This window comes from Ceraceosorus guamensis, assembly GCF_003144195.1.
Source record: "Ceraceosorus guamensis strain MCA 4658 unplaced genomic scaffold IE81scaffold_7, whole genome shotgun sequence".
In the NCBI taxonomy this organism is placed as follows: domain Eukaryota; kingdom Fungi; phylum Basidiomycota; class Exobasidiomycetes; order Ceraceosorales; family Ceraceosoraceae; genus Ceraceosorus; species Ceraceosorus guamensis.
Genome location: NW_020290002.1, coordinates 93630 through 117029, shown reverse-complemented (window position 1 = coordinate 117029; position 23400 = coordinate 93630). Strand labels below are relative to the sequence as shown.

General features: G+C 56.8%; 8 protein-coding genes across 8 annotated transcripts; 6 read left to right on the top strand and 2 right to left on the bottom strand.

The window, feature by feature from the left end:
- Positions 1–380: 380 nt before the first annotated feature.
- On the top strand, positions 381–2300 carry IE81DRAFT_286083 (hypothetical protein; the record flags this gene model as incomplete). Its single annotated transcript, XM_025511660.1, has 6 exons — positions 381–599; positions 690–1035; positions 1110–1360; positions 1447–1498; positions 1569–1761; positions 1841–2300. The coding sequence occupies 6 exons, from the start codon at positions 381–383 to the stop codon at positions 2298–2300; spliced, it is 1521 nt and encodes a 506-aa protein (XP_025372151.1).
- Positions 2301–2923: 623 nt separating this feature from the next.
- On the top strand, positions 2924–4771 carry IE81DRAFT_364381 (NAD(P)-binding protein). Its single transcript, XM_025516854.1, has 3 exons — positions 2924–3789; positions 3895–4159; positions 4255–4771. Exons 1-3 carry the CDS (start codon positions 3295–3297, stop codon positions 4293–4295), a joined length of 801 nt encoding a protein of 266 aa, XP_025372150.1. The 5' UTR covers positions 2924–3294; the 3' UTR covers positions 4296–4771.
- A 495-nt stretch (positions 4772–5266) lies between these two features.
- IE81DRAFT_320583 (2-nitropropane dioxygenase) lies at positions 5267–7384 on the top strand. Its single transcript, XM_025513074.1, has 8 exons — positions 5267–5592; positions 5672–5683; positions 5776–5983; positions 6065–6137; positions 6222–6634; positions 6717–6923; positions 7003–7071; positions 7160–7384. The coding sequence occupies exons 1-8, from the start codon at positions 5551–5553 to the stop codon at positions 7192–7194; spliced, it is 1059 nt and encodes a 352-aa protein (XP_025372149.1). The 5' UTR covers positions 5267–5550; the 3' UTR covers positions 7195–7384.
- On the bottom strand, positions 6827–8432 carry IE81DRAFT_336397 (pyridoxamine 5'-phosphate oxidase; the record flags this gene model as incomplete). Its single annotated transcript, XM_025515476.1, has 3 exons — positions 6827–7393; positions 7483–8144; positions 8394–8432. The coding sequence occupies 3 exons, from the start codon at positions 8430–8432 to the stop codon at positions 7321–7323; spliced, it is 774 nt and encodes a 257-aa protein (XP_025372148.1). The 3' UTR covers positions 6827–7320.
- A 3212-nt stretch (positions 8433–11644) lies between these two features.
- Positions 11645–12451, top strand: IE81DRAFT_224923 (hypothetical protein). The gene has a single exon (XM_025511076.1). It carries the CDS (start codon positions 11693–11695, stop codon positions 12215–12217), a length of 525 nt encoding a protein of 174 aa, XP_025372147.1. The 5' UTR covers positions 11645–11692; the 3' UTR covers positions 12218–12451.
- A 648-nt stretch (positions 12452–13099) lies between these two features.
- Positions 13100–14452, top strand: IE81DRAFT_286121 (glycoside hydrolase; the record flags this gene model as incomplete). The annotated part of the gene is made up of 2 exons (XM_025511663.1): positions 13100–13410; positions 13531–14452. The coding sequence occupies 2 exons, from the start codon at positions 13100–13102 to the stop codon at positions 14450–14452; spliced, it is 1233 nt and encodes a 410-aa protein (XP_025372146.1).
- A 712-nt stretch (positions 14453–15164) lies between these two features.
- Positions 15165–15730, bottom strand: IE81DRAFT_224892 (hypothetical protein). Its single transcript, XM_025511074.1, has one exon. The coding sequence runs from the start codon at positions 15562–15564 to the stop codon at positions 15280–15282; it is 285 nt and encodes a 94-aa protein (XP_025372145.1). The 5' UTR covers positions 15565–15730; the 3' UTR covers positions 15165–15279.
- IE81DRAFT_224915 (UDP-Glycosyltransferase/glycogen phosphorylase) lies at positions 15731–18445 on the top strand. Its single transcript, XM_025511075.1, has 3 exons — positions 15731–16013; positions 16116–16225; positions 16333–18445. The coding sequence occupies exons 1-3, from the start codon at positions 15896–15898 to the stop codon at positions 18205–18207; spliced, it is 2103 nt and encodes a 700-aa protein (XP_025372144.1). The 5' UTR covers positions 15731–15895; the 3' UTR covers positions 18208–18445.
- The last annotated feature ends 4955 nt before the right edge of the window (positions 18446–23400 follow it).

Genomic DNA, 23400 nt, shown 5'->3' with positions numbered 1-23400 from the left:
GCTTGCTGAGATCATACCGTTCGCCATTGGAGTGGCCCATAGGTCAGCTCAAGATGATGCGCGTCGCACAGGCTCTGCGCTCCCTATCATGGTCGCTTTGCTTGGTCGTACGAAGTCGCTTGCCCGCTGACCTTGGGTACCGCACATCCAATCGGCTCAAACCGGATCGAGATAATGCTCGCGACGGGAAGCTGCTCTATTCCTTCTGCCTAAGCGCCGTGCCGGCAAGCCGAGTGTCACCAATTTGAGGCATCGCTTCGCAGCTGTACTCAAGACAGGTCGGGCGTGCCGAGCGCGGCGCAAGGGAATTTGCCCGCACGTGCGGGCTTGCACAGTCAAGCTGATTGCGTCCCGTTTTTCCTATCCTTTGCGTCACAGACATGTCCTCCTCGCTATTCTTTGGCTATCCGCAAATTGCCGTTATTCCAGACGCAGGAATCCTTGGACTCACCGCGTACGCCTTCGCAACAGTCGCCCCTCTCTGGTTTTTTGCTTGGCTCGGACCGCAGATGCGAAAGCTGTGCCCAGATGGTTTCACCATGGCTCAATACGTGCGCGTACGCTTCGGCTGGCCCGTTGGTGTCCTCATCGCAGTGGTCGTGAGTGGGCTTGAAAGCATGCAGAAGAGAAGACAGGCGCGTCGGAAGTGATCAGCTGACATTGCGCCACCCCATTGTATCTGTCCACAGTTTGTCGCCTTCATGCTTTGCTTCATGCTGGTCGAGCTCAACACGTACGGTAGCGTCGTATCCACCCTCGGGGGGGTCAACCCGACGATTGCAGCCCTAATTGTGGCGATTATCACCACGATCTACACAGCGTATGGTGGATTCCAAGCGTCCCTCTGGACGGACAATGTGCAGTCAATCATCATCCTCATCTTCATTACCATTGGTGGAGCAGCGATCGGTACTCGAATTGAGCTCGATCAGCAGCGAATCGATGACAGCGGTCTGCTGAAGGCTCACAGCTTGGGTGGCCAGCTTTTCTTCATCTTGCCTGCCGCGCTCATCTTCTCGCAAATGTTCAACCAGGGTACGTTTCGTGAACGTCTCAGATCTCAAAGTCCAATTTTAATGGCGTTCCTCTTACGTCATGTCCCACAATAGGTTTCTGGCAGCGCGCCTTTGCGTCGAAGACGAACAAGACGCTGTACCTGTCCGTAGCTCTCGCTACTCTACCCCTCTTCGCCATCTGCTTCCTGGTCGGCATCACTGGACCCCTCGCCCAATGGGCCGGACTTTTTGACGGCATCACTCCGGAGGATGATGGCTCTTCCAACTTCTTCTACATCATCGCCACTTTGCCGAATTGGGTCCAAGGCATCGTGCTTGTTCTCGCCGGCGCACTCACAAGCTCTGTCAGTGACTGGGTCGAGAGTTTTGTTGACGTTTTTGGCCACGTAGCAGTGCATCTTGCTAATCTAGTACGTTTCCTTGGAAACAGGCGTACGACACCTTCCAGAGCGCTCAGATTTCGACTATTGAAAATGACGTCTGTAAGTCTCTTCGACCGTTGCACCTCGACACGTGAAACGGGAATTGATTCTTGCGCCTTCTCCCATGCAGTGCTTGGACGCGTCAATCTCTGGTGGTGTAGGTTAATCCTGGTCGCGCTCAACGTCCCTGCAGTGGTCCTTGCCGTCAAGAATGTCGACATTCTGCAGGTGTTCCTGATTGCGGATCTCGGTGCTGCAGCAGTCTTGCCTGGTACTTTGCTCGGCTTGATCCCCCAGCTATGGTGGCTAAATGGCCTCGACGTGTGAGTCCAAGAAATCTTTTCACACGGATGCGATTCTCGGCTCAGCGCTTACTTCCCTCGCATCGTCTGGGTCCTCCAGGTTCATCGGAGCTTGCGGAGGCTTCTTCACTGTCTTCATAGCAGGAACGATCTACTACCACGGAGACGCAAAGGCGGGCGGAGACTTGATCATCCTACCCCAAGGTCTTTACGTCGGCGGCGACGACTACAGCGTGCTTATGGCTTTCTTCGCTGCGCCACTTGGCTCTGTAGGATGGTCGCTGGCCAGTGGTGGAGCTCGCATTGGCGCTCAGTGGCTCTTCGCTCGTGTGCAAGGAAGGGAGTTCTCTTTGCAGCGCGTTGACTTCGACACGACCAACTACGCTCTGCCTCAAGATAGACCTGCAGACCTGCACGGTGTTCATGGATCTGGCAATCCTCGCGACAGAGCCGGATTTGAGGGTGATCTCTACGAACCGGAGACTGGGCACGACGCGAAGGGACTTGCCGGAAACACTTCAGACGCCGGAGATGACCGCAAGAGCGTCTCTGCGGCCTAGTGTGCGGAGGATGCTTGCTTAGTAGTGAGCATGAGGGCCAAAACTGCACGGACCTTGTTGATCGGTCTTGGTCGAGGCGACGCCAAAGTTTCGAGCTGTAGTACGACGGATTCCCGAGGCGAATGTGATGTAGGGGTTAAGAGTTGAAGCGAGGTGGACATGAAGCGTGTGGGACATGTCGGCTGATGAAAAGGGATCGTGATTGGCGTTGCCAGGCGCAGCGACCTGATGTGATTGCGCACATGCGAGCTGGTAGATCCGAAGGCGCTCGATCGGGCACTCGCCGTCTCTCGCAAGCCGAATTCGTGATTCTGACGTGTTCAATCCACGCAGAATATGAAATCCAATCCAATCCAATCCAGCGCTCATCAGCGTGCTTGCTTGTCCAGCATGACCATACAACTCGTGACTCTCTTAATTTGTAGATGGTATCTTCGACCCATCCCCGCCGCCGCGCGCTCGCTTGTGATCGTCGTCGATGCATGAAAGATGACAAATTCGAGCGGCAAATTGCCGGCCACCGCGCCCGAGGGTGAACTAGCGTCTGATCGACTGAAGCCTTGTTGTGAGCTCAAACACCGAGGCAGCTAGGTAGGATTTGGGGCAGATTGCACAAACAATGGCGCTCGTTGAAGCGTGCCGGCGTCCCTTGGATCAGAGTTCGTGCCGTGATGTAGTCGTAGCAGTAATGGTGGTGGCGTCACAAGCTAACTCATCACGTCGGGCATATGGAATTGCGAGCGGTTGAGAGCATCAACCACGGCTCTTCCTGATCAGAGTCGGTGGGTGATGGCAATGTGGCACAACGTATCGAGGCGTACAATGTGCGTGGATGGATCAAGCAAAAGTATAAGAGGGGCAGCTTCAAGACTGTGGTAAGCTGTGACTCCATCACTTCTCACCTCATCACGAACACACAAGCTCGATCCAGCCCACTCAGAGTCGATCTCCATTTCTCCTTCCAGACCACCATTGCCCTCCGAAATCCTTCGCAATGCCAGCGGCACCCAAGACATCCCAAAAGTTGGCGGGCAAAAAGTATGTGCTGCTCGGTGGCACCTCCGGCATCGGGTTCGCGGTCGCAAGCGCGCTGATCGAAGAAGGAGCATCAGTGGTGGTAAGCAGTTCTGGCTCGGCTCGAGTGGAAGAAGCGGTTCGGAAGCTGAGCGATGCGGAGCAGCAATTCAATGCCGACCCTTCTCGCGCCTCGGGCCACGCCCTGGATCTGTTCGGCCCAGAGGTGGAGAGTAGGCTGAATGCCTTTTTCGCAAAAGTGGGACCCATCGATGGACTGATCCACTCGGCTGGAGATAGCTTGGACCCTCTACCTTTGGAGGAGGTCACTTATCAGGCTATCGTGGAGAGGAGCAGCGTCAGATACTTTTCCGTCATCCTCGCCATCAAGGCCGCTCTTCCTCATCTCAAACCGCACTCGAGCATCGTCTTTACCAGCGGCACGAATGCTGACCAGCCTATTCCGGGCCTCGGGGTGAGTCGGGTCCTGGCATGGCTTGCCGTGCCATGCCGCGGACTACGCTCTTGGTCGAGATGAGTCAATGCTAAGACGAACACTTCACCATGCCCTGCCGTGCAGATCATGAGCGGCTTGGCTGCTGGATTGTACGGTCTAGCCCGCGGTCTCGCGCTCGACCTCTCGCCCAGACGCATTCGCGTCAATGCGGTTGTGCCGGGTGCAACCCTGACGGAGCTGTTCGAGCGGCTTCCAGCTGAGGTGAAGAATTACCTGCTGGAGGAGGCGAGCAAGCAGCCTACCTGGAGAGTCGGCCATCCTGAGGATGTGGCTCAGACGTATCTCTACCTGCTGAAGGATGACAACATTACCGGTCAAACGATCAAGAGTGGGTGCTTGCTTGCAACTCGAGGCTGCCGCATTGAGAACTGCAGTCACACGAAAAGCTGACGTTCGACTACCATTCACGCCTTGCGAATAAAGGCGATTCTGGAAAGGCAATCGGTCCACGTCCTGGAGCCTAGCTGGCACGATGCCTCCGACCGTCCTCCGTCACTCCTGGCTTCGTCTGCACGGCCCGGTCACCGAAGATGGGGTCTGATGGCCGTGCATCAGAGTGCGCTATACTGGTCTGGCAATGAAGCGGCATCTTAATTGCTGTCACAGATCGTGAATCAATCTGTCTCGGGATCGTTGTATGAAACTACCTTCGCGCCCTTGATCGAAAACAATCTTGAATGCGGCTTTAACCTTGATCAGTTAACGCGCTTGGATGCGTGATGATGAGCTCGCAGGGATGCTGACGCCATCAGTCAAGAGTCAGAGTCGAGAGTTCCTAGAGTCACGTGGCACGTGCCATCGTGATACAAGCGCTATATGCATCGCTGACCCATCGACAGACATGACGAGTGTGGCGCCTTGGAGTAGGCGGGAGAAGCAGAGGGCGGCGAAGGAAGACGATATGAAAGGGCAAGAAGCTTGAAAGGTTCGTGAGCATCGGTGATGTGTCGATGTGATCACGTGGTCGAGCTTGTCTGCTGGCGTGCACACAAAGCTCGCGGCGACTGTGGGAGAATCTATAGCGGTATACCTGATGGTCCAGCATCAAACGGAGCAAGCACCTTGGAAATCTTGCGGCCATCTGGCGGGGAGCCGATTAGATGATCAGTGACCTGCCTGCTGCTGCATGGCCTGCTGTGGCAGGCATTCCTCGATTAGATGTCATGCAGACCCCAGCTGTAATCGTGAATAGATACGCTGCTAAGCGCAAAGGAGAATTACAGTAATTAAGCTGCAGACATTAGCAACCTTCAACCTACGCGTACAGGCAGGGGCAAAGGCTCGTCTGAGGCCTTAGTGCCTGGTACCTCACAGCAGAAATCCGCGCGCTCAACCGGCTTCTTCGCGATTTCAGTTGCCGGAAGTCGAGGTGACAGTTCGTATACACCGCGTGCTACCCTACCCCACGCCACGCAGCAGCTACAGCTTGCGCGGGGAGGGGCCACCCACCGCTACATTGCTCGGCTCGCGCGATCGGTTGCTTGGTACCGCCGAGCCAAGCCTGTCTTTTGGCCCCGCTTTCGCGCTTCGCTCGTCTGATGGTGTTTGGGAATGTGTGCCTCGAGTCGGGATAGCGCGAGGACAACAAGTCGTACTGTGATCCAAAACTGCAGCAGCAGTTGATTGTCTCTCCCACCCCTCACCCCCTCTCCAGCTTGCTAGCCCATCTCGTCGCGATCCCCTATTTCGTACTAGGCTCACCTCAACAACCAGGCCAACATGTCGCTCCGCACGCCACTCACCGAACTCTTCGGCATCAAGGTGAACAGCTGACTGGTGTGCCCCGTCGGTAACGATGTGCGAAGCTGACACATCCCGTCACCTACTTTCCGCCCTTCAGCATCCGATCATGGTGAGTCGTTCGGCTACACGTGTCAAGATCTTGACAAAGTGCGGCACACTCATCAAGCTTTTCACTGTCCTCCTTCAATCGCCTGTCGTCAGCTCGCTGGCATGAACGTCGCAGCTGGTCCTGAGCTCGCAGCAGCAGTGACAAATGCAGGCGGTATCGGAGTCATCGGAGGTGTCGGCTACACTCCAGATTTCCTGCGAGAGCAGATCAAGGAGCTCAAGGATAATTTGAACGACAAGAACGCTCCGTTTGGTGTCGACCTTTTGCTGCCAAAGGTTGGAGAAGGTGCCAGAAAGACGAGTGAGCGTTAGCGTGGTTGCTGACTAAGATGACTTGTAGCCTGTCCTGATCTGAGCGGGCTGTATGCACCTTGCGCTGCAGACTATGACTACACTGGAGGCAAGCTTGGAGAGCTCATCGACATCATCATCGAGGCGAAAGCCAAGCTGTTTGTGTGAGCCGTTGCTCTTCTTCTCGAGGCTGCCACGCGTTTGCTGCACGAAACTGACAAGGAACTTTTCTCGCGATGCTCATGTAGCTCGGCCGTAGGAGTTGCGCCCAAAGAAATCATCGAGAAGCTGCACAAGGCTGGAATCGTGTGCGCGGGTATCATTGGCCACCCCAAGCACGTCAAGGGCAGCGTTGCCAGTGGCGTAGATATGATCATCTTTCAAGGCGGAGAAGGTGGAGGCCACACTGGTGACATTCCCCTCTCTGTGCTCGCGCCTAGAGTGGTCGACATTACGCGAGGACACAAGAGCCCCTTGACGGGCAAGCAGATCCTCACTGTCGCTGCTGGTGGCATTTTCAGAGGCAAAAGTCTCGCTGCTGCGCTCTGCTTCGGTGCGGATGGCGTGTGGGTCGGCACGAGATTTGTCGCTTCGCAGGAGTCCGGCGCTCCTCGCAAGCACAAGGAAGCCGTGTTGACCAGCACCCACGAGACCGACGTCCGTGAGTACGATGCTGGTCTACGACATGACTTTGTGTGGTGACTGACGACGCGCTACGTTCGCGCGGATTTCGTGCCCGACAGGCACCATCATCTTTACCGGTCGACCCTTGAGGTTGAAGAACACACCGTACATCCAAAAGTGGGAGGATCGTCCAGACGAGATCAAGAAGCTCACTTCCCAAGGAGTGATTCCTGTCTACCACGATTTGGAGAACGATGACGAGAAGGGCACAGCAGAGGAAGGCGCTCGCGAGCGCTACCTGCTCGGCAAATGCGCAAGCGTGATTGGTGAGTCGTTTCGAATCTCCTCGTGGGGCAACGTGACCTCAAGTCGGTAGCTCAGACTTTGGCCGTGTTTAATCTTTAGAGGACATCAAGCCCGCTGCGCAAATTATCCAAGAGATGGTAAATGAGGCTGTGGATGTACTTCAATCTGGTGAGTCAACAGCAGCAGCAGGCGCGAACGAACCTTGCTGACCATGATGGTCCGTTCGAACACGAATGCTTTTGCATGTGTGGCGCAGGTCGCGAGCTCGTCGTCACTGGCCCACGTCTTTGATTCGTCACGTCCCTGATGCACTCAGGGCGCTTTTCAGGCTGTGCCGAGCTTGGCTAGCAGTGGATGTTGCATGTGAATCTCATTATTGCGCGCTGGAAATCTGCGAAAGAGAGAGTGTGTTTCTTCTTAGGGAGCTAGCTGGTCCAACTGCCACGTATCGTCAGCTGCGTCCTTGGCCGACTCGAGTGATCGCGTGTAACTTTTGCAAAGAAATCGAGCCATGGCCGGGTATCAGCTCGAGTGCGAGCAAGCTGCAAGGGCGAATGTATGCGAAGATGATCAACTCACCGGAACCTGTCATGCAGTCTATTTTCCCTTCCTAACCAAAACTCAATCTCATCTGGGATGACGCGCCAGCCTCCCCAATATTCGGGCACTGGAATCTTTTTGCCCTCATCTGGCGGAGGCGCACCATGCAGACCAGCCGCACCGGGCACTTCGAACCTGTGCTCCACACTTTGCACCCGCTCCTCCAGCTCCCTTCTATCGCTGATGACCTGACTTTGAGGACTGGCATGCGCGCCGATCCGACTTCCCAAGGGCCGAGTGTCAAAGTAAGCCTGCGATTCGTCCGTACCGAGCTTTTCCGCCTTGCCACACACGCGCACCGATCGATGCAGTGGCTGATCATAGTAGAACGTCAAGCTGCACCACGGGTTGCTCTGCAATTCTCCGCTCTTGCGGGAAGAGTAGTTGGTGAAGAAGATGAAGCCGCGCTGATCCAGTGTCTTGAGCAGCACCACTCTAGAGCTGGGTCGAGCATGAGTGATGCCTTGCGAGCCCTGCATCAGACTAGCCGTGGAGAGCGTCATGGTCTCGGGAGCCAAAATGTCTGCCTTCTTGGCCTCTTCGAACCACGCGTGGAAGAGAGAGATGGGCGATCGAGGCAGATCGGACTTGGATAGACCAGCATTGTGGTACTGATCGTGCGTCGTGATGGATTCGAGCGGCTTGGCAGATGAGAAGTCTTTGCTGGCAGCCGATGAGCTTGACTGACCGCTCGGGGCGCGCTGCTCGCTCGAGCTGAACAGAGCGGGCGGTTGAAAGTCTGTCATCGTCGTCGCCGACCCGATTCGATGTGCGGCTTTGCTCGCGAGGCTGCGCGAGTCGGTGCGAGACGCGATGGACGAATGGCGCTTGGGTGTTGCAAGGTGCTGCTCTGGAGCACCTAGTCGTAGGAGGCAGTGCTTTGTGGTGACCAGGCGTGAGCTCGAGTAGCAGCGGATTGGCAAGCTCATGGAAGGACTCTGAGAGTCGGTCGTATGTCAGCGTCAAGAGCCGAGCAGAAGTGCATGCATTGAATCGAATGGTGTTCGACCTAGATGGGAGGCACAATCTCGCCTCTTGTTGGAGGGGTTGAGGGTGAGAAGCTGTTGTAGCGGGATGATGATGAACGGCGAGTCGCTGCCTCAGTTTGAGTCCGATGAAGTACACCTTGGTCACGAGTTGCATGTCGTGAATTTGGTGGAGTAAGTGAGTCATCCTGATCACGTGCACAGCGGCCAAGGGATAGGTGAGTCGGAAATTCTTCTCGAAGATTGTTTCTGTTTTCGCCAAAATCATGTTTACATGTTTTGCACGCCTTGGTAAAGACTCGTCCACAATTCGCATCCACATTCGTGATTCGTGATTGACAATCGATTGTTAGCCACGCGCTTGCTCATGTCTTCTCTGTGAGCACGGAGCTGAGCAATCCTTGACCTGGCGCTCAAAGGACGTCAGACCCAAGTGGATGCCATGGCATCGATCAATGTCCACTTAGCTGTTCCTTCGAGCTCATTACCACTCGGCTCTTGCGCTCCCAGACCGACTGAGCTCTCCCGTCGCAGATCAGGCTCAAGAAGGAGTGAGCGGACGAAGCTGACGGAGCATCAGCTGCTAAGGAGACTATGAATGGGGTGCTTCCGACTCTCGTCATACAGATGCATTTCAAAAAAGTACAACGATGCCCAGGCGAGTCCAGGAACCAAGCGACATTGACAATGCCCTTCGTCTCACGAGAAAGGCTTGATTGCGAAACATGAGCATTACCTGTCCTTCACGGCTCAAACTGCTTCCTGGAAGATGTGGGCCTGTTGTTCCTTGTAGTCGATGCCAGGAGCTGAGGCAAGAGCTGACAAGCTGACGAGCTGACGAGCTGACGAGCTGACGAGCTGACGAGCTGACGAGCTGACGAGCTGATGAGTCTGGCCCTGTGAGAAAGAGAAAGAGCCCTGCGGACGAAACAGGGGCCACTGGCGCGCCTCCATCAGTTCCCTTGATGCTAGCTAGACAGAGACAGGGGCTCGGCCTGGCGGTTGTTTGCCACGCTAGCTTGGCGCGCAGTGTCCCGACTAGGCTGGCATCACAATGAGCAAGGGGTAGGCTCAAGGCGTCCCATGGCGACGGGCTTGGGCCACGGACTGGAGGCAACGAGTGAATCATTCGTGATTAGATCTCGCCAGACTTTGCAATCTCTGCGCTGCAAGTCGTGGAGCCGGTGGGAACAGGTGAAACGTAGAGAGGCAAAGCCGATCTTCTTCCGCGTCCAATGCTTGCATTGCGTGAGGCTCGATCGCGCTAAAGGGCACTTTGCGTGGCCATACATACAGTGCTAGCCTAGCTGACACTTTTTAATGTGGGGTACATTTCCCCATGGGCGATTATCACCTCACCTCTCACTTGACTCAAGACTTTTCCAAGTGTGCTACAATATAGCCTGTGCAGGATCGTGCGAGCGCTTGAGCTAAAAGAGGACACATACTGTACCGTCGGTCCGAAATCCTCATCAGATCAATTACTGTGCTTGCTAGGGCATCCATGCATCCATGTGCACAAAGTGCTCCGCACCAGATGTACGAAGCACCGTCTCGGATCTTTGATCGCTGCTGGGGGAAGCACCGACCTCTTCCCCACACGCCACAATGTAGAGTAGCAGCACTGATGCCGAAGCGCGAGGGGTGGACTTGTGCAGGTTAGCGCGCAAAGACACACGGCAGAGTGCTTAGATTGATCCGGCGGGAGCACGCTAACCTAGACTCGTCGATGCCGCTTGCACTTGAAGTTGTGTGTGTGTGTGTGTGAGCTGCTTCCGTGAGTAGTGAGTCAATTCAATCTGACATTTGTGATATTCGATTGACATTCGTGATTGCGTCGCGAACGTCAACCACAAAGCTGGTCGCTTTGCTGGTAGCAATCTGTTGGACACGGTCGTCAACAGAGATGCCCCTCATGCCCCAAGAATGTCCGGCGAAAGTCGGCCCTATGTAGCTGAGGCCTACGAAGTGAAGCTCATCTTGCTCGGCCAGGGTGCAGGACAGAGCACGCATCTAAATCGGCGGCTTTGACGCTGCTGCAGCGATCAATCTAATTTAGATTCATCCCTCTTGCCGATGCGGGGCGGGCTGCTATGGAGAGGGGAGCCGAGCGGAAAGAGCTAAATTTAGCGTCTGCCCACTGTATATACAGTCGTGAGTACACTACTTCGAAAGCGACGTTGCACACGTGCAGTCGCGCACAGTACTTGCCAAGCGAGAATGCGGTGCTGGATGACAACATCAACCTCAACGTCGCTGCTGTGGGTCTCAAGCAGTCGCTATGTCTGTTGATCCTCTCGACTCGTGCACACTCACCAGATTGAGCCTGATAGGGGCCATCAAGCGCGGACCGTGAGGCTCAGCCCGGACCTTGGCAGGCTCCGCGCCCTGCCGCAGGGGCCCTCCCGAAAGTGTGCACCACATTCAGTCACAGGGAGCAAGCACGTCGGAGATTCGAGACATGCGCAGAGCTGGCGATGCAAGCGACTGCTGGCCACACGGTCCAGTCTGTTCGAAAGCAGCGGAGACGTGTGCGAGTCCCAAGGAGCTCACCCGAATCATCGTCACAAAACACCGGGCGCCGCTCGAGGTGCGTGCGCGCTTACAGCATCTCGATCTTTGACAGGCGCACGCAGCTGCATATGGAGAGATGTCCGTACAAGCACCGAAGCTCCCTCACATTCTACGGCTGCAGTGCTCGGCCGATCACAGTCATGGTGGCGTGCATTGCATGGGGACCAAGCCAGAAAGCCGCTGCATGGCTGATCCTCCCCGACGTTACGATTTGACGGGTGCGAAGCGGGTCGAGTCGACTGGGAAAAGGTCCAGGCTCTAGCAGCGAAAGACTTGTACTGTACAGTCATCCCGATGGACAACGACAACACCCTTCACTGGGTCCGGTTTGACCCTCTCGTTTGCGAGCTGATGCTTGGTCGAGTGAAGAGGGGCCATCCCGAATCAAAATGTAAGTGCGGCATGTTTTATGGATGCGCGGCCCGCGGTGAACAAACTTGCAGTAGCGCGCATAGACCGACGCGGGTCGAGGAGTCGCTCTCCGCTTAGCGCGGATCGACGGGACAAGCGTTCGCCAGGATCATGCATCAGCCTTGCAGGGCATTCACCTTGCTGCACGCACGACCCTGCTGCTGCTGTTCAAGCCGCATCTCGCTTCCACAGTCGTGAGTCAAGGACCTACCGGTATTATGAATTACGTCTGCTTTCAGACTGCTCTACCTCTGCTGCTCACCGGCCGGTCACATACGACACCTGCTTATTTCAAAGGCTTGGGGAAAACAGCCCATCCGCCGTCTTCCAGACCGCCGTCACGCTCGAGCAGCTCTAGTCAGTCTGTGCTCACGGGCAGAGCAGTCATCCGCCTTCTGATGATCAAGCCCAGATGTTCCACGGAAGGACGTCGCGCATACGGACCTCATCCTCAGAAAGACCGTCGCAGAGCGTCACAATCATTTCATTTCCACAAAAAGCTCTGGAGATTAGCGCTCAACGCCAAGCAGCCTGCTCCGCACACACCGCTCGGCAGAAGTCGAACGCACTGGGTGTTGACGGCCCGTTTAGCGCAGATGCAGCAAGCAAGTGTGACCGTGTGGATGCGAAAAGGCACCAAATATGGTTCGTACCTTCGCTCGCTTGTCGCGAACTTGCTGCGATTGTTTCTCGTTCCAACAACTCGCTTGGTGCCTGCGATAATGCAAGTGGCATCAACGTAGGATCTCTATTCCTCGGCTGATGGCGGACCAAGACAGACAGCTCCAACACACACAAGTAGGAGCGCTGCGCTCGTACTGTAGCTTCATGTGCAACGTGAGGCTAGACAGTCTGCCTGCTTCTTGTGCGCTGCCAAAGAGCCTTCATGTGCGCCGAGCTCGTGAGGTCGTAATTGCAGGCAACACCATTATTTGTAAAGTCGGTGACTTTACGCCCTTTGCTGCTGAGCAAACAATCTCATGCTCGCGTCACATCGGAGGTGGAAAAGAGTGTGCAGTCAGCGTAGCCTGTCGTCTACAAATAGCACGGTGAAGTCTGGAATCTACGACGTTCTCCTTGGCCACCCCTTCCCATCCCGCTTATTGTCCACTGTTGCATAACCCTTCGCTGGGGGGGAAACACACTTCACGGTTGATCCCATCGCCCTTACTTTACCGTTTCGCATCCTCATCCCTTTCTAAACTTCTGCCATGAAGGTCATTCCGGCTGCGCTGCTTGCTGCTGCTGCTGCTGCGCAGTGCGCTCTCGCTCTTCCCCACGTGCAGACCATTTCTGGCAAGAGCGTTCGCGATGCCGTGAGAGCGCAGTCCAACGAGGAAGGTCACTTGCAGCTTCCCAACCCTAGGACCAACCCCGAATACTATGCGCGACACCACGAGATGCTCGCGGCTCGCTACAACAGCGGTCCCAGATTCGAGCGTCCTGCATGGGCGGACCGCCTGGTTCAAGGTCTGCACAATGCTGTCAGCAGCCTTGATACAATGGCCAGCGGCCTAGGACTTGAGCTGCTCACCGTCAGCAAGCTCTTTGCCCCTCTCCTTCCGGCTCCTCAGGGTCTCACATTCCAGTCTGATCGCTTCAGATTCGATGCAGAAGGCGAGGAGATGACTCTGAGCAACAATGCGTCTGCGCTCTTTGACCCTGCGGACTCTGGCTTCGACTATCGCAACGACAAGGTACGAGGTGTCAATATCGGCAACTGGCTTCTCTTCGAACTGTGGATGAGTCCTTCCCTCGCCAACACCCTCAATAGCCGAGTGGAGAACGGAAAATACGGAGACATTGTTGACGAATGGACAGCAGCACAGCACATGTCTTTCAGCTCGCTTCAATCTGTTCTGACAAAGCACTACGACACCTGGTTCACGGAACAGGATATGGCTGACATTGCTGCTGCCGGCCTGAACCACGTAAGGTGAGTCATGGGCTCTTCATGACCGTCATGTCGGAGCAAGTTTTTCGAAGTGAACCGTGCGGGGCACACCTTTTCCGATGCTCGCCTTGCACTGATCGTTGTGTATATCGCGCCTCGCAGACTTGTCATACCATACTGGTCGTTCAAGGAAGCCGTGGGACCAAAGGCCCCTTACTACACTTTCAATCAATTCGCCAAGGCAAAGCAAGCAGTACAGTGGGCCAAGAAGTACAACCTCAAGGTGTGGATCGACTTGCACGGCGTGCCTGGATCTCAAAATGGCTACGACAATTCTGGCAGATCGGGACCCATTCACTGGGCTAACGATGCAGACTATTATCGAAGGACCAAAGTGGCGTTGAAGAAGCTCATCGATGAATTCACTCAACCAGCTTACCGCGGCACCGTCACTGCAATTGAGCCGGTCAATGAGCCTGCAGCGAACCGTAATGGCGCCGTGAAGAATCTGATCCGGCAATACTACCCCGAAGCTAGAGACTCGATTCGCGCCGTTGGGGGTGCGAACACCCTCATGGCATTCCACGACGGCTTCCTTGGACCCAAGTATTGGGAGGGCTTCTTTACTCCGAACCAGGCCAAGCGTACCATTCTAGACGTGCATGACTACTTTGTGTACGGAGATGCTCAGAAGAACAAGAAGGATATCGCCAGGATCCGCGATGTTTGCGCGCTCGAGGGTCAAATCACCAGGTCTCAAGGCTTCTACCCCACCGTGGTCGGAGAGATGGCATTCAATGGTCCTAGTGGAGACCGTGCAAGCGACCGTAACCTTCCAGTGGGACCCGTCAAGTTCCCATCCGGTCCCAACTATCCATACAGCGTGAGGTACATGGCGTTCATGGCTCGCAACTCTGCCACGCAACGCTACGTGTTCGAGAAGGGATCCGGCTGGATCGCATGGTCTTGGAGAAACGATGGATCGCTCGATTGGTCGTACAAGACCGGTCTGCAGTACGGCTGGAACCCCAGGGACCTGAATGCCAAGCCATACGGCAACGACCTTTGCAACGGCTACCGTTGATCCATCTCCTGCTTCTTTCATCCTTTTCTTTGCATCGTCGTCTTGCTCCTTCTCTCTTACGCCTTTGCGATCATTTCTTGTCCCGTCCACCACGACTTGCCGTGTACCCTGCATTACGGCTTGCAAAGCTGCTCTTCCCGTCGCGCAAACAGGAGCTCGTGAATCGAACAGCGCCGGGCTTCACCCAGTTGTGCGATGGATGGAATGCGTGAGGCATCGTTGCGAGATGACGAGTGAAAGGGTCAAGCTTTGCGTCAGCATCATGGATCTGATCTTGTCTGGCACGCGTGCATGCACTTTGACTAGAGCTAGTGAGTGACTGACTATGCATGGTCTAGATGATTCCGTGACTGTGGGAAACGCGCTGAGCTCTAAATGCGCGAGACTGACTTGCGACTCGCGTGTGGACGCGATCGAACGTGCGTTTGAGAATCCGAGGTTCGGTAGCGAACGTGTTTCGTGCGCTTGACCACCCCCCCTTGGGCACGCGCAGCTTCAGACCTGCCTGTGTGGCCGACTGCTCCTTCATTTCACGCTCAGATTCGGGCTCCAACCCCAAAGATCTCATGACTTTGGCTAAAGTAGTAATAGTCTAGTAGCAGCGGGGGGGGACCTGGAAGGCGAACGTGCTTCTGTCGGCTCGCTCAGTGTCCTTGATGAGCGGCAGGGATTGGGGCGCTTGGGGGTTGCCGTGCGCGCTCGCCCCGCCTCCCTTGCCTCAAGGGACGACGGTGCGGGTGTGACGCATCGCCGCTGCTCTATTAGCGTCAGGCCCACGCTCCACAAGGACTTGCTTGCTGGTGCATGCCATGCCAGGACCTGTGCACTCACACTCTTGACTCACGACTCTTGACTGAAGGACGCCGACCGGCAGCTGCCGGCTTGCACGCTTCGCGCCCGTCTGAAGGCGGAGAGACAGATTCGCGATTGGCAGACGCCCGGCCGGCCCTTCCTTGCCCCCCTCGTTGATCCGCTAGCCGCCTCGTGTGCTCTTTGCATCTTGTCGGCGGAATACTCTGTCTCCCACCCTCGGACAGGAACGCAAGATACAGACAGGCAATTTGCGAGAGTTGCCGCCGCGTCTTGCTGCGACAAGCTTTGTCAAGCGACATGTGCGCTCACAGGTCGACAAAAGTTCGTGAATGGCCGTTGCTGTGGCCCCGGGATGCGAGCGATTGGCGCCGTGAGGAGATCGCGGCGCGTCCTGACGAGCCACTCGCGTCTGCCACGACAACGTTCAAATCTTTGGCAGTCTCCTCTTCCCTCCTTGCTTTCGCGTAGCGTTACGAACAAAGAATCCAACACGCTGATGGACTTGGTCTCAAGGAAGAGCAACTCCCTTCTCACTCACCACCATCCTGGTGTATCCATCACAAAGACAAGCGGCCGTTCACACATCTAAAAACTCCCTCACGAGAGAAGCTGCCGCAAGACACTTTCGAAATGGCTGTGACGGCTCACGATGCGCCTACGCGCCTCCACCACCAGCAAGAGAGTGTGGCTCCTTCAGCCTATCCATTGGACGCAAAGAGGCGCAAGCTTCGAGTCGCCATCATCACAGGTGCGTGACCGCAGATTGCGCAGCTTGCTGTCTTGATCCCGTGGCAACCTCAGCCCGTGCCGTCCAGCTGACCCTCCTGGCACCAACGTCTTTCTCCAACAGAGAACTTCTTGCCCAAGGTAGACGGTGTTACGCGTACGCTTGCGCGCCTGCTCGAGCATCTCAATGCGGAAGGCCACGAAGCCATCGTATTCGGACCCGAGACTGGCATGGTAAGTGGTCTCCTCCCAAGGAGCGCAAAGCTTTCAACGATGCACTCTGGCGATCTCCCAGAGCTTCAATTACTGACTCTGATTTTCGCTATGCTGCCGATATCCAGACAAGCTATGCTGGACACCCTGTCGTCGGCACTTTTGGTTTACCGCTGGTCATCTATCCCGGACTCAAGCTCAACTTCTTGAGACCACGTTTCATTCGGAGGCTTCAGCAATTTAAGCCAGACGTGATTCACTTCGTCGATCCAATCTGGCTCGGCGCTCAGATGCTGCCCGTCGTCCAGAAATGGTTGCCGTTGGTGCCGTGCGTCTCGTCCTATCACACCAACCTGCCCACTTATGCCACCCTCTTTGGCATGCCATGGCTCGAGGCGACAATGTGGAAGCTCACGAGGAGCTTGCATGACCGCTGTGAGATGGTCTTTTGCCCGTCTGAGAGCACCAGGCGCATGCTGCAAGGCAAAGGCTTCTCCAATGTCAAGATTTGGAGCAGAGGTGTCGACACGGAGATCTTCAACCCTCAAGCGAGAGATGACAATCTGCGCGCAAGTTGGGGCTGCACACCAAAGCCAGACAATCTCGTGGCGCCCCTCACTCCCTCGATCTCCAACACAGGCGACGAAGCTGCCCTCGTGCAGCTCGCTGCCAAGCTCGGAGTCAGCGTGCGCCTGCCCATCACGAGGCGCAGTCTTAGCGCGAGTCCGGATGATGAAAGCTTCATCCGCACGCCACCAACAGGTCCAAGCCTTGCCGGCAGTCCCGAGCTCTCTCCCCCGCCCTCCTACGACAGCCTCGCTGGCATTCCAGAGCTCGAGAGCGCCAACTTTGCCTTGCCTCCGCCGGCTATGCCAACGCCCAGTGCCAAGCCAGCAGCCACCGCTCCTCCACAGCAAAACCTGCATCCCGCTGAAAGCCGCACGGTCATCCTTTACGTGGGTAGAATATCCTGGGAGAAGAATTTGCGTCTCTTGATCGAAGCTTTCAAGTTGCTACCGACGGCCGTTCGAAGCAATGCCAAACTAGTCTTCGTCGGGGATGGCCCTGCGCGCGGTGAGCTCACGCGCGTTTGCAGCAGGCTCGGACTCGACGCCAGTTTCATGGGTCATCAAAAGGGAAAGCGCTTGGCCGCAATGTACGCCAGCGCTAGCGTATTCGCTTTCCCCAGCTTCACCGAGACCTTCGGTCAAGTCGTTCTGGAAGCTCTTGCGAGCGGGCTGCCAGTGGTCGGTTTGCACGCAGAGGGAACTTCTGACCTCGTCACCCACGGACGCACCGGCTTATTGCTCGACGTGGCTGCCGCCGCAAAGTCCGCAAGCAGCAGCGCCTCGTCCGCACTGGGCAACGGCAAGGAGGCAGCTTCGGGCGCCATCAGCGCCCCCGCTTCGCCTCGATTGACTGCTTTGCGAGCTTCAGCATCGACTGCCAGCCGATCCGATGTGTCGGCAAGCACTGCCATTGCAGACTTTGCTCAAGCAGCATCCACCGCTGCCGCAAAATTGCGACCCGCGTACGAGCGAAGCGGCTCTTCGTCTTCTCTCACTGGTGTTCTTTCTCGCAGCTCCAGCAGCGCTAATGCAGTCCCCTTGGCCCCGACATCTGGTCTTGCAACCCCAATCCCATCGGTCGGCGACTTTGCGGCTGCAATGTCCACATCTTCCGCCGCTTTTGCCGCCTGCGCTCGCAGTTACAGCATGCTCCTCGAGCGTCTCATCAGGGACAGAGCGCTCAGAGCTGCGATGGGCCAGCGTGCTCAAGTCGGGGCTTCGCGCAAGACGTGGTGGGACGCTATGGACGCCGTCGTTCAGGGCTACGAAGAAGTGGTGGAGAAGGCCGGGATCTACAGACTTTCCGACGAGGAGCTCGAGGAGCTGAGGGCGCGACAGCAGCGCAACGCGCCTCTCACCGGCCCGATAGTAAAGATGTGCATTGTCCTTTATCTAGCTCTTTTCCTTTTCATCTGGACCGCTTTCTTGGGATAGACTCTTCATAGACCGACCCGCAAAGCTCCAGCCAGCCACGCCGCCAAGCCTTCCGCATACCCTTCTGTCGAATCTCGATCATTGGGATAAGACAACTTTGCATGTCACGTTCGATTCTTTCACGACACTCAGTTCCACGAAATGTATGCGTGCATTGTAGACAAAGGTATCGCTCTTCGCGCAGTACATTATCGAAGATGATTCGAGACATTGTGCCTGTTTGTGAGCGCAGATACCGAGATGAGACGGTAGAGAGGTCTTTCTTGACCGACAGATGTCCCATCATGGCACGCTTGCTAGCTGTCACCTTTTGATGCTCTGAAATAGAGTTTTGAGGCCTTTGCGACGGCTCTTCGTGCTTGTGACGCTCTCTGCGTAATCTTTATCTTTACCTGAAGACGTGCCAGGAAGCACACCTGAATGTGAAGAGACTGGAGTTCCCGAATTGGTGACAGAGCCAATCGCCGAGCTCGAAGATGCGTAGGGATCGAAGTCGGGCGGAGCGTGGAAGAACGACGAGAGCTCAGATTGAGATCTTGGCGGAAGCGACAGCAGCTGCTGTGGGGTACCTAGGGCTTGTCCGGGCCCCTGCGCGACACTCGATGCGCTCGATACTGATCCCGCCATCTTTCGGCCGACGGCACGACCTCCACTGCCATTTCCTGCGCTGCTGACTGTGGGCGTCGGGGACGGACTGAGGGTGGTGCCACGCGGGGACGCTGGAGGTACCGGAGGGTTGCGTTTCACAGCATCTGGCACAGAGCCCGTCTTCTGAAAGGCAAACTCAGGTCGAGGTGCGAGCAAAGTGGACGTTGACTGAGGAAAGAGCGCGTCCGCGTGATCGGAGAGCGGGACGGCAGAGTCGGTATGGCGGGTAAGGGACGCGAGCTCAGTTGGTAAGGAAGGGCTGTGTCGATGAACTGGCTGAGCGCCAGGTGATGACTGCGACCGACCAAATCCATCAACCCCTGCAAATGAGGGAGTTCTGATTTCGCGATCACCGTTTGAGTCTCGAGAGATTGCCTGAGTGGATCGCGCAGAACCGATCTCGGAATCGCCAGCGCGTGAGAAATGTGTTGATCGCAATAAATCTTCGCTGGCTCGGGATTGGATCCATCCGCCGTGGATATTTGCGCCGGGTCCAAAAGACCGGTCCGCCGATTTCATGCTCGTAGAGCCCGCCGTTCTTGCTGGCATCGTCAGCCCGGCAGAGTGCGGCGGTTGTAGGGCAGCCTTGTGGGACGCACGATCCGCTGGCAGAGGGGGCGCGCGCTGTTGCTCTGCGAGGAGGACAGCAAGGCGAGAGGTTTAGGTTTCGATCGCCAATCCAGATTCCAAACCCACGCAACGCGCGGCTCACTCTCACCTGCAAAGATGGAATTCGTCGGGACAGTCGATCCCGCGGCTTTGCGCCTCGCTGCCTCTTGGCTCGAAGGAACAGCTCGGGGCGTTTCGGTCTCCGCTGGGGACGCTGCCTTCGACCTGGCAGACCCTAGTTGACCAGTAGACGGCTGCAAAGCTTGCGCTCTCGTGCCTGATTCTGAGGTGGAGCGTCCAAAAGTCCGCGGCGAATTCGGCGATGTTGGCGTAGCTGCTGCGCTTGAGATATTGCTTCTCGCAAGAGCCAGTGCTGCGGGAGGTGGCGAGCGAACGCTATAGACTGCATTGTCATGGATGTAGCGTTGATTTTCAGCCACACTCGGCAACTGCGAGCGCCCGGTCAGGCTCGCCCCGCTCGCTTGGCGACGAACCGCCCGACTAGCGGCGAGGTCCGCTTGGAGAGCAGCCTGGGGGGCAACAAGATCGGACGAGTGCCTCTCCTGCGCCAAAGCAGCGCCGTAGGCAGCTAGCATCTGCGAGAGGCTTACTCCTGACTCGTCGTCTTTGGGTGTCTTGCCGTCGCTGCCCAGCTGATCAGCTTGTCTGAGAATCGCTTGAGCCTGGTCCGCGGCGCTGAGTGGAGAGGCTGCCGAACGCAGGGAGGAGGAGGAGGCACGACTCGCCACGCTGCCAGCGTTCGAGGCAGATCTCAATCCGCGTGTGGGAGCTGGAGACGATGCGGAAAGACCGAGCCCAGTTCCCTCAGAGATAGCGCTTCCCACAAGACGCCGGGGTGAGTCATGTGGAGAAAGGCGCATGGAATCTAGCTGCGTGGCGCCTACGCTTTGAGTTCCAGAAGGGATGGCAGGCGCGGCAACGGCGTAAGAGCCCGAAGCTGAGCTGGAGCTGGCAGCTGAGAGGGAGCTCGAGCTTCCGTACCGAGGCAGCTGTGGGAGCTGCGGCTGCGTTGGACCGCCGCTGCTGACGTGAGGACTAGACCCGTTTGATGCCTGGGGTCGATTTCCCGACGAGCTTTTGGAGCTTGAGGAGTGCTGCCGGCTGCTGGGACATTGATCATCTGAGGAGGAGGATGCGTGAAGTGGGACAGGCCGCCCGGCGTTGGGACTTCGCGATGCGGTCGCCGATCGTAGACGATCTGGGAGGCGATGCTTGTCATGCTGCTCGCCAGCCTCATCGTCAGCAGCTGGCACTGGTACATCGCCCAGAAACTCTTGCGCATCCTCGAAAAGCGCGTCGTCCACGCTCTCTCGGGCGCTTGGAGAAGCCTGTTCAAGCTCGAGAAGCCTTGTGCGTGGCGACAGCGATGGGTTTCCCGCAGCTTCGACGACGAGAGGGGCTTGAGAAGTGAGCATCGGCGCCTGAGCTGCAGTCACAGCACTGTGAGATCGTGGTCGCCGCGCCAAATGCTCTGACTGCGTCTGATCATGCGGTTCCACGCTTTCTTTGTCCCAGCCTGGTGTGCCTGTCGCAGCATCTGTTTCAAGAGGTGCCCGACGCCCAAGAGGGGAAGTCGTAGCGGACAGATTCGAGCTCTTCCTCGGCCTGTAGTCGTGTGCAGCAGGCACGACCTTACCCGATTGCCCAGCGCGACCAGAAGTAGCCGCGTTCCCAGTGGCGTCTGCGAATGGCGATGATATCGCTGGTCTGTACGGGCTGCTATTCGACCCTGACCGTCCACGCAAAGCGTCCGTGCTCTGACGAGACGTGACAGGCGGAGGCATATCCTGATGCTGCCGCTGCGCGGGATACTGAGCGATGGGCGACGAGCGCCCCAGCGCCGCAGGCGAATGGGTGGTAGTCGGTGCGTGCACCCCGCTCTGGACCCCTCCATTGCTTTGTCCCATTCCGAAGGAAGCCTGACCAGCCGGTGCTGAACTGAGTCTTACCTCTCGATCCAGAGAGGAGAAGCTGCTTTGCGAGGCTAGCCGACTCATGGACTCTCCTGAGACCGAAGTGGCGAATCCAGCATCGTCCGATCGCGGTTGAGACCTCCAAGCAGCTTGAGATGAAGGAGTGTCTGTCCCTGCCGTCCCGGTGGCTTTTCTTAGCATATTGGACAAACTTCTTTTCCCTCCCATGCGACCATTGAGGCGATGCGGACTGTGAGGAGGCGCATTGTGTGGCTCTTTGCCTCCTGCACCACTGTTACTTCTTCCATGCCGATCTGCTAGCTCCTCAATAGCATCGTTGCCTCCCAAGGAGAACAGATTGGCAAATTGAGAGGGGTGAGAGGAAGAGGCGGTGTTGGACGTCGAAGATGTCAAGGCTGCTCGGATCGACGCTGCGGGATGGGCAGCCTTCTCGAACAAAGACGGCAAGGAAGGGCGGCGTTTGCTCTCCTTGCTCCCGTCATGCCCGCGAGAGCCACGGGGAAGCTGCGGCGCGGTAGTGCCGCTGGAAAAGCCGAGATCATCGTTGTCGCTCAAGTCGTCAGGACTAGTAGGACGCCCAGGCGAGGCTGGCCAGTACTGCGAAGGCTGCGAGCTTTGCTGCGTCGGTAGTGGGGGCGGAGATGGTTGGCGAGGCGACGCGTGCAACGCAAGCTGCTTGAGGTTAGGATTCGAGTTCATTTTGAGCAATGCTTGATTCCTTCGATTGAAGAGACTCGCTTTGACTCCTGCTGCTGCCGAAGTCAAGTGATCAAAGGACCTTTGACTGCGTAAATCCAAGGTCGAAGCGCTGTTCTTGCCCAGGCTCCCCATGTTCGAAGCGGGAGGGCTGTAGAACTTGCCGATGCTCGATGCACCAGCGGCTGTCCCAGGACCAGTGCTGGAGCCAGCCGCTGCACTACCAGACAGCCCATTAGGACCATGCTTGGAAAGCCAGTCTCTGAGTATGATGACGCAGGCTTGATGCCCATTTGCAGCTGCGAGCATGTCCGCAGAGAAAGCCTCCATATCCTGGGCTCCAGGTCGAGCGCCGTGCTGTAGCAGAAGGCGAACAATGGCGAGATGCCCGTTCGCAGCTGCGAAATGCAGAGGCGTAGAGCCTTCAGCGCCAGGTCCTAGCTCCTGACCTTTCGATTTGACGCGCGGCGCATTCACGTCAGCTCCGTACGCCAGTAGGAGTCTTACAACGTGCTCATTCCCCCCCGAGCAAGCCGCGTGCAAAGGCAGAATGCCATTGAGCATGCTCGAATGAGGTTGTCCGTTGTCCAGGGCGAACTTGACCGATCCCACGTCTCCGCTGGCTGCAGCATGGTGAATGCCCAGATTCGGATGCATGTACTCCCCAAGAGCATCCGGCATTGATCCGCCAGCACCGCTTCCTGCATTGCCTGAGCTGCTGCTGCTGTTGTTACCGAGCAGAGTCGCGATCGCACCACTGCTTCCGCCGCCTCCTAGACCAGTGCGAGCAGCCGCGGTTGCTCGAGCAGAACGCAGCATGGCTGGGACGCCTGGGGTTTCTGGGCAGGTGGTGGTCAGAGAGGTGATCTGCCAGGATGGGACCCCTGATGCGCTACTCACAGAGAAGGTCAAAATGATTGCAAGGGCTCGAGATGGTGCAGGGAGAGCTTGCGTGATGGATTCGCACGTCACAGCAGCACCACACGACTCCCAAAAGGTGTGCCGATCCTCTAACAAAGATGGCGTCAGACGCCGAGCTTGCGATCCATGAGAGCCTTATATGTTCCTCAAGAAAGTCACGGTGCAGGTAAGTCGAGTCGAAGCGCCGCCAATGTCGAGTTAGCGGATGGGCGTTTGGGTGTTATGAGCTGAGACGTAGACGCGTATTTCGACTGGGCATGGATCGACTATGAAGCGCTGAAAGCCTGTGCGCTGTCGGAAGAGCGCGGCTTGGCTCAGCTTCCCACAGGTGCCCAAACCTCGTGTTGGTTGGGCGGCAGAAGCT

Bases quoted from the DNA above. Each gene is read 5' to 3' on its own strand.
- IE81DRAFT_364381 (XM_025516854.1), top strand. From the start codon at position 3,295: ATGCCAGCGGCACCCAAGACATCCCAAAAGTTGGCGGGCAAAAAGTAT. The intron at 3,790-3,894 runs GTGAGTCGGGTC...CCTGCCGTGCAG, and splicing joins AGCCTATTCCGGGCCTCGGG to ATCATGAGCGGCTTGGCTGC. The intron at 4,160-4,254 runs GTGGGTGCTTGC...TTGCGAATAAAG, and splicing joins TACCGGTCAAACGATCAAGA to GCGATTCTGGAAAGGCAATC.
- IE81DRAFT_320583 (XM_025513074.1), top strand. From the start codon at position 5,551: ATGTCGCTCCGCACGCCACTCACCGAACTCTTCGGCATCAAG. The intron at 6,138-6,221 runs GTGAGCCGTTGC...ATGCTCATGTAG, and splicing joins GCGAAAGCCAAGCTGTTTGT to CTCGGCCGTAGGAGTTGCGC. The intron at 7,072-7,159 runs GTGAGTCAACAG...TGTGTGGCGCAG, and splicing joins TGTGGATGTACTTCAATCTG to GTCGCGAGCTCGTCGTCACT.
- IE81DRAFT_224923 (XM_025511076.1), top strand. From the start codon at position 11,693: ATGAATTACGTCTGCTTTCAGACTGCTCTACCTCTGCTGCTCACCGGC.
- IE81DRAFT_224892 (XM_025511074.1), bottom strand. From the start codon at position 15,564: ATGTCGCTTGACAAAGCTTGTCGCAGCAAGACGCGGCGGCAACTCTCG.
- IE81DRAFT_224915 (XM_025511075.1), top strand. From the start codon at position 15,896: ATGGCTGTGACGGCTCACGATGCGCCTACGCGCCTCCACCACCAGCAA. The intron at 16,014-16,115 runs GTGCGTGACCGC...TTTCTCCAACAG, and splicing joins TCGAGTCGCCATCATCACAG to AGAACTTCTTGCCCAAGGTA. The intron at 16,226-16,332 runs GTAAGTGGTCTC...GCCGATATCCAG, and splicing joins TCGGACCCGAGACTGGCATG to ACAAGCTATGCTGGACACCC.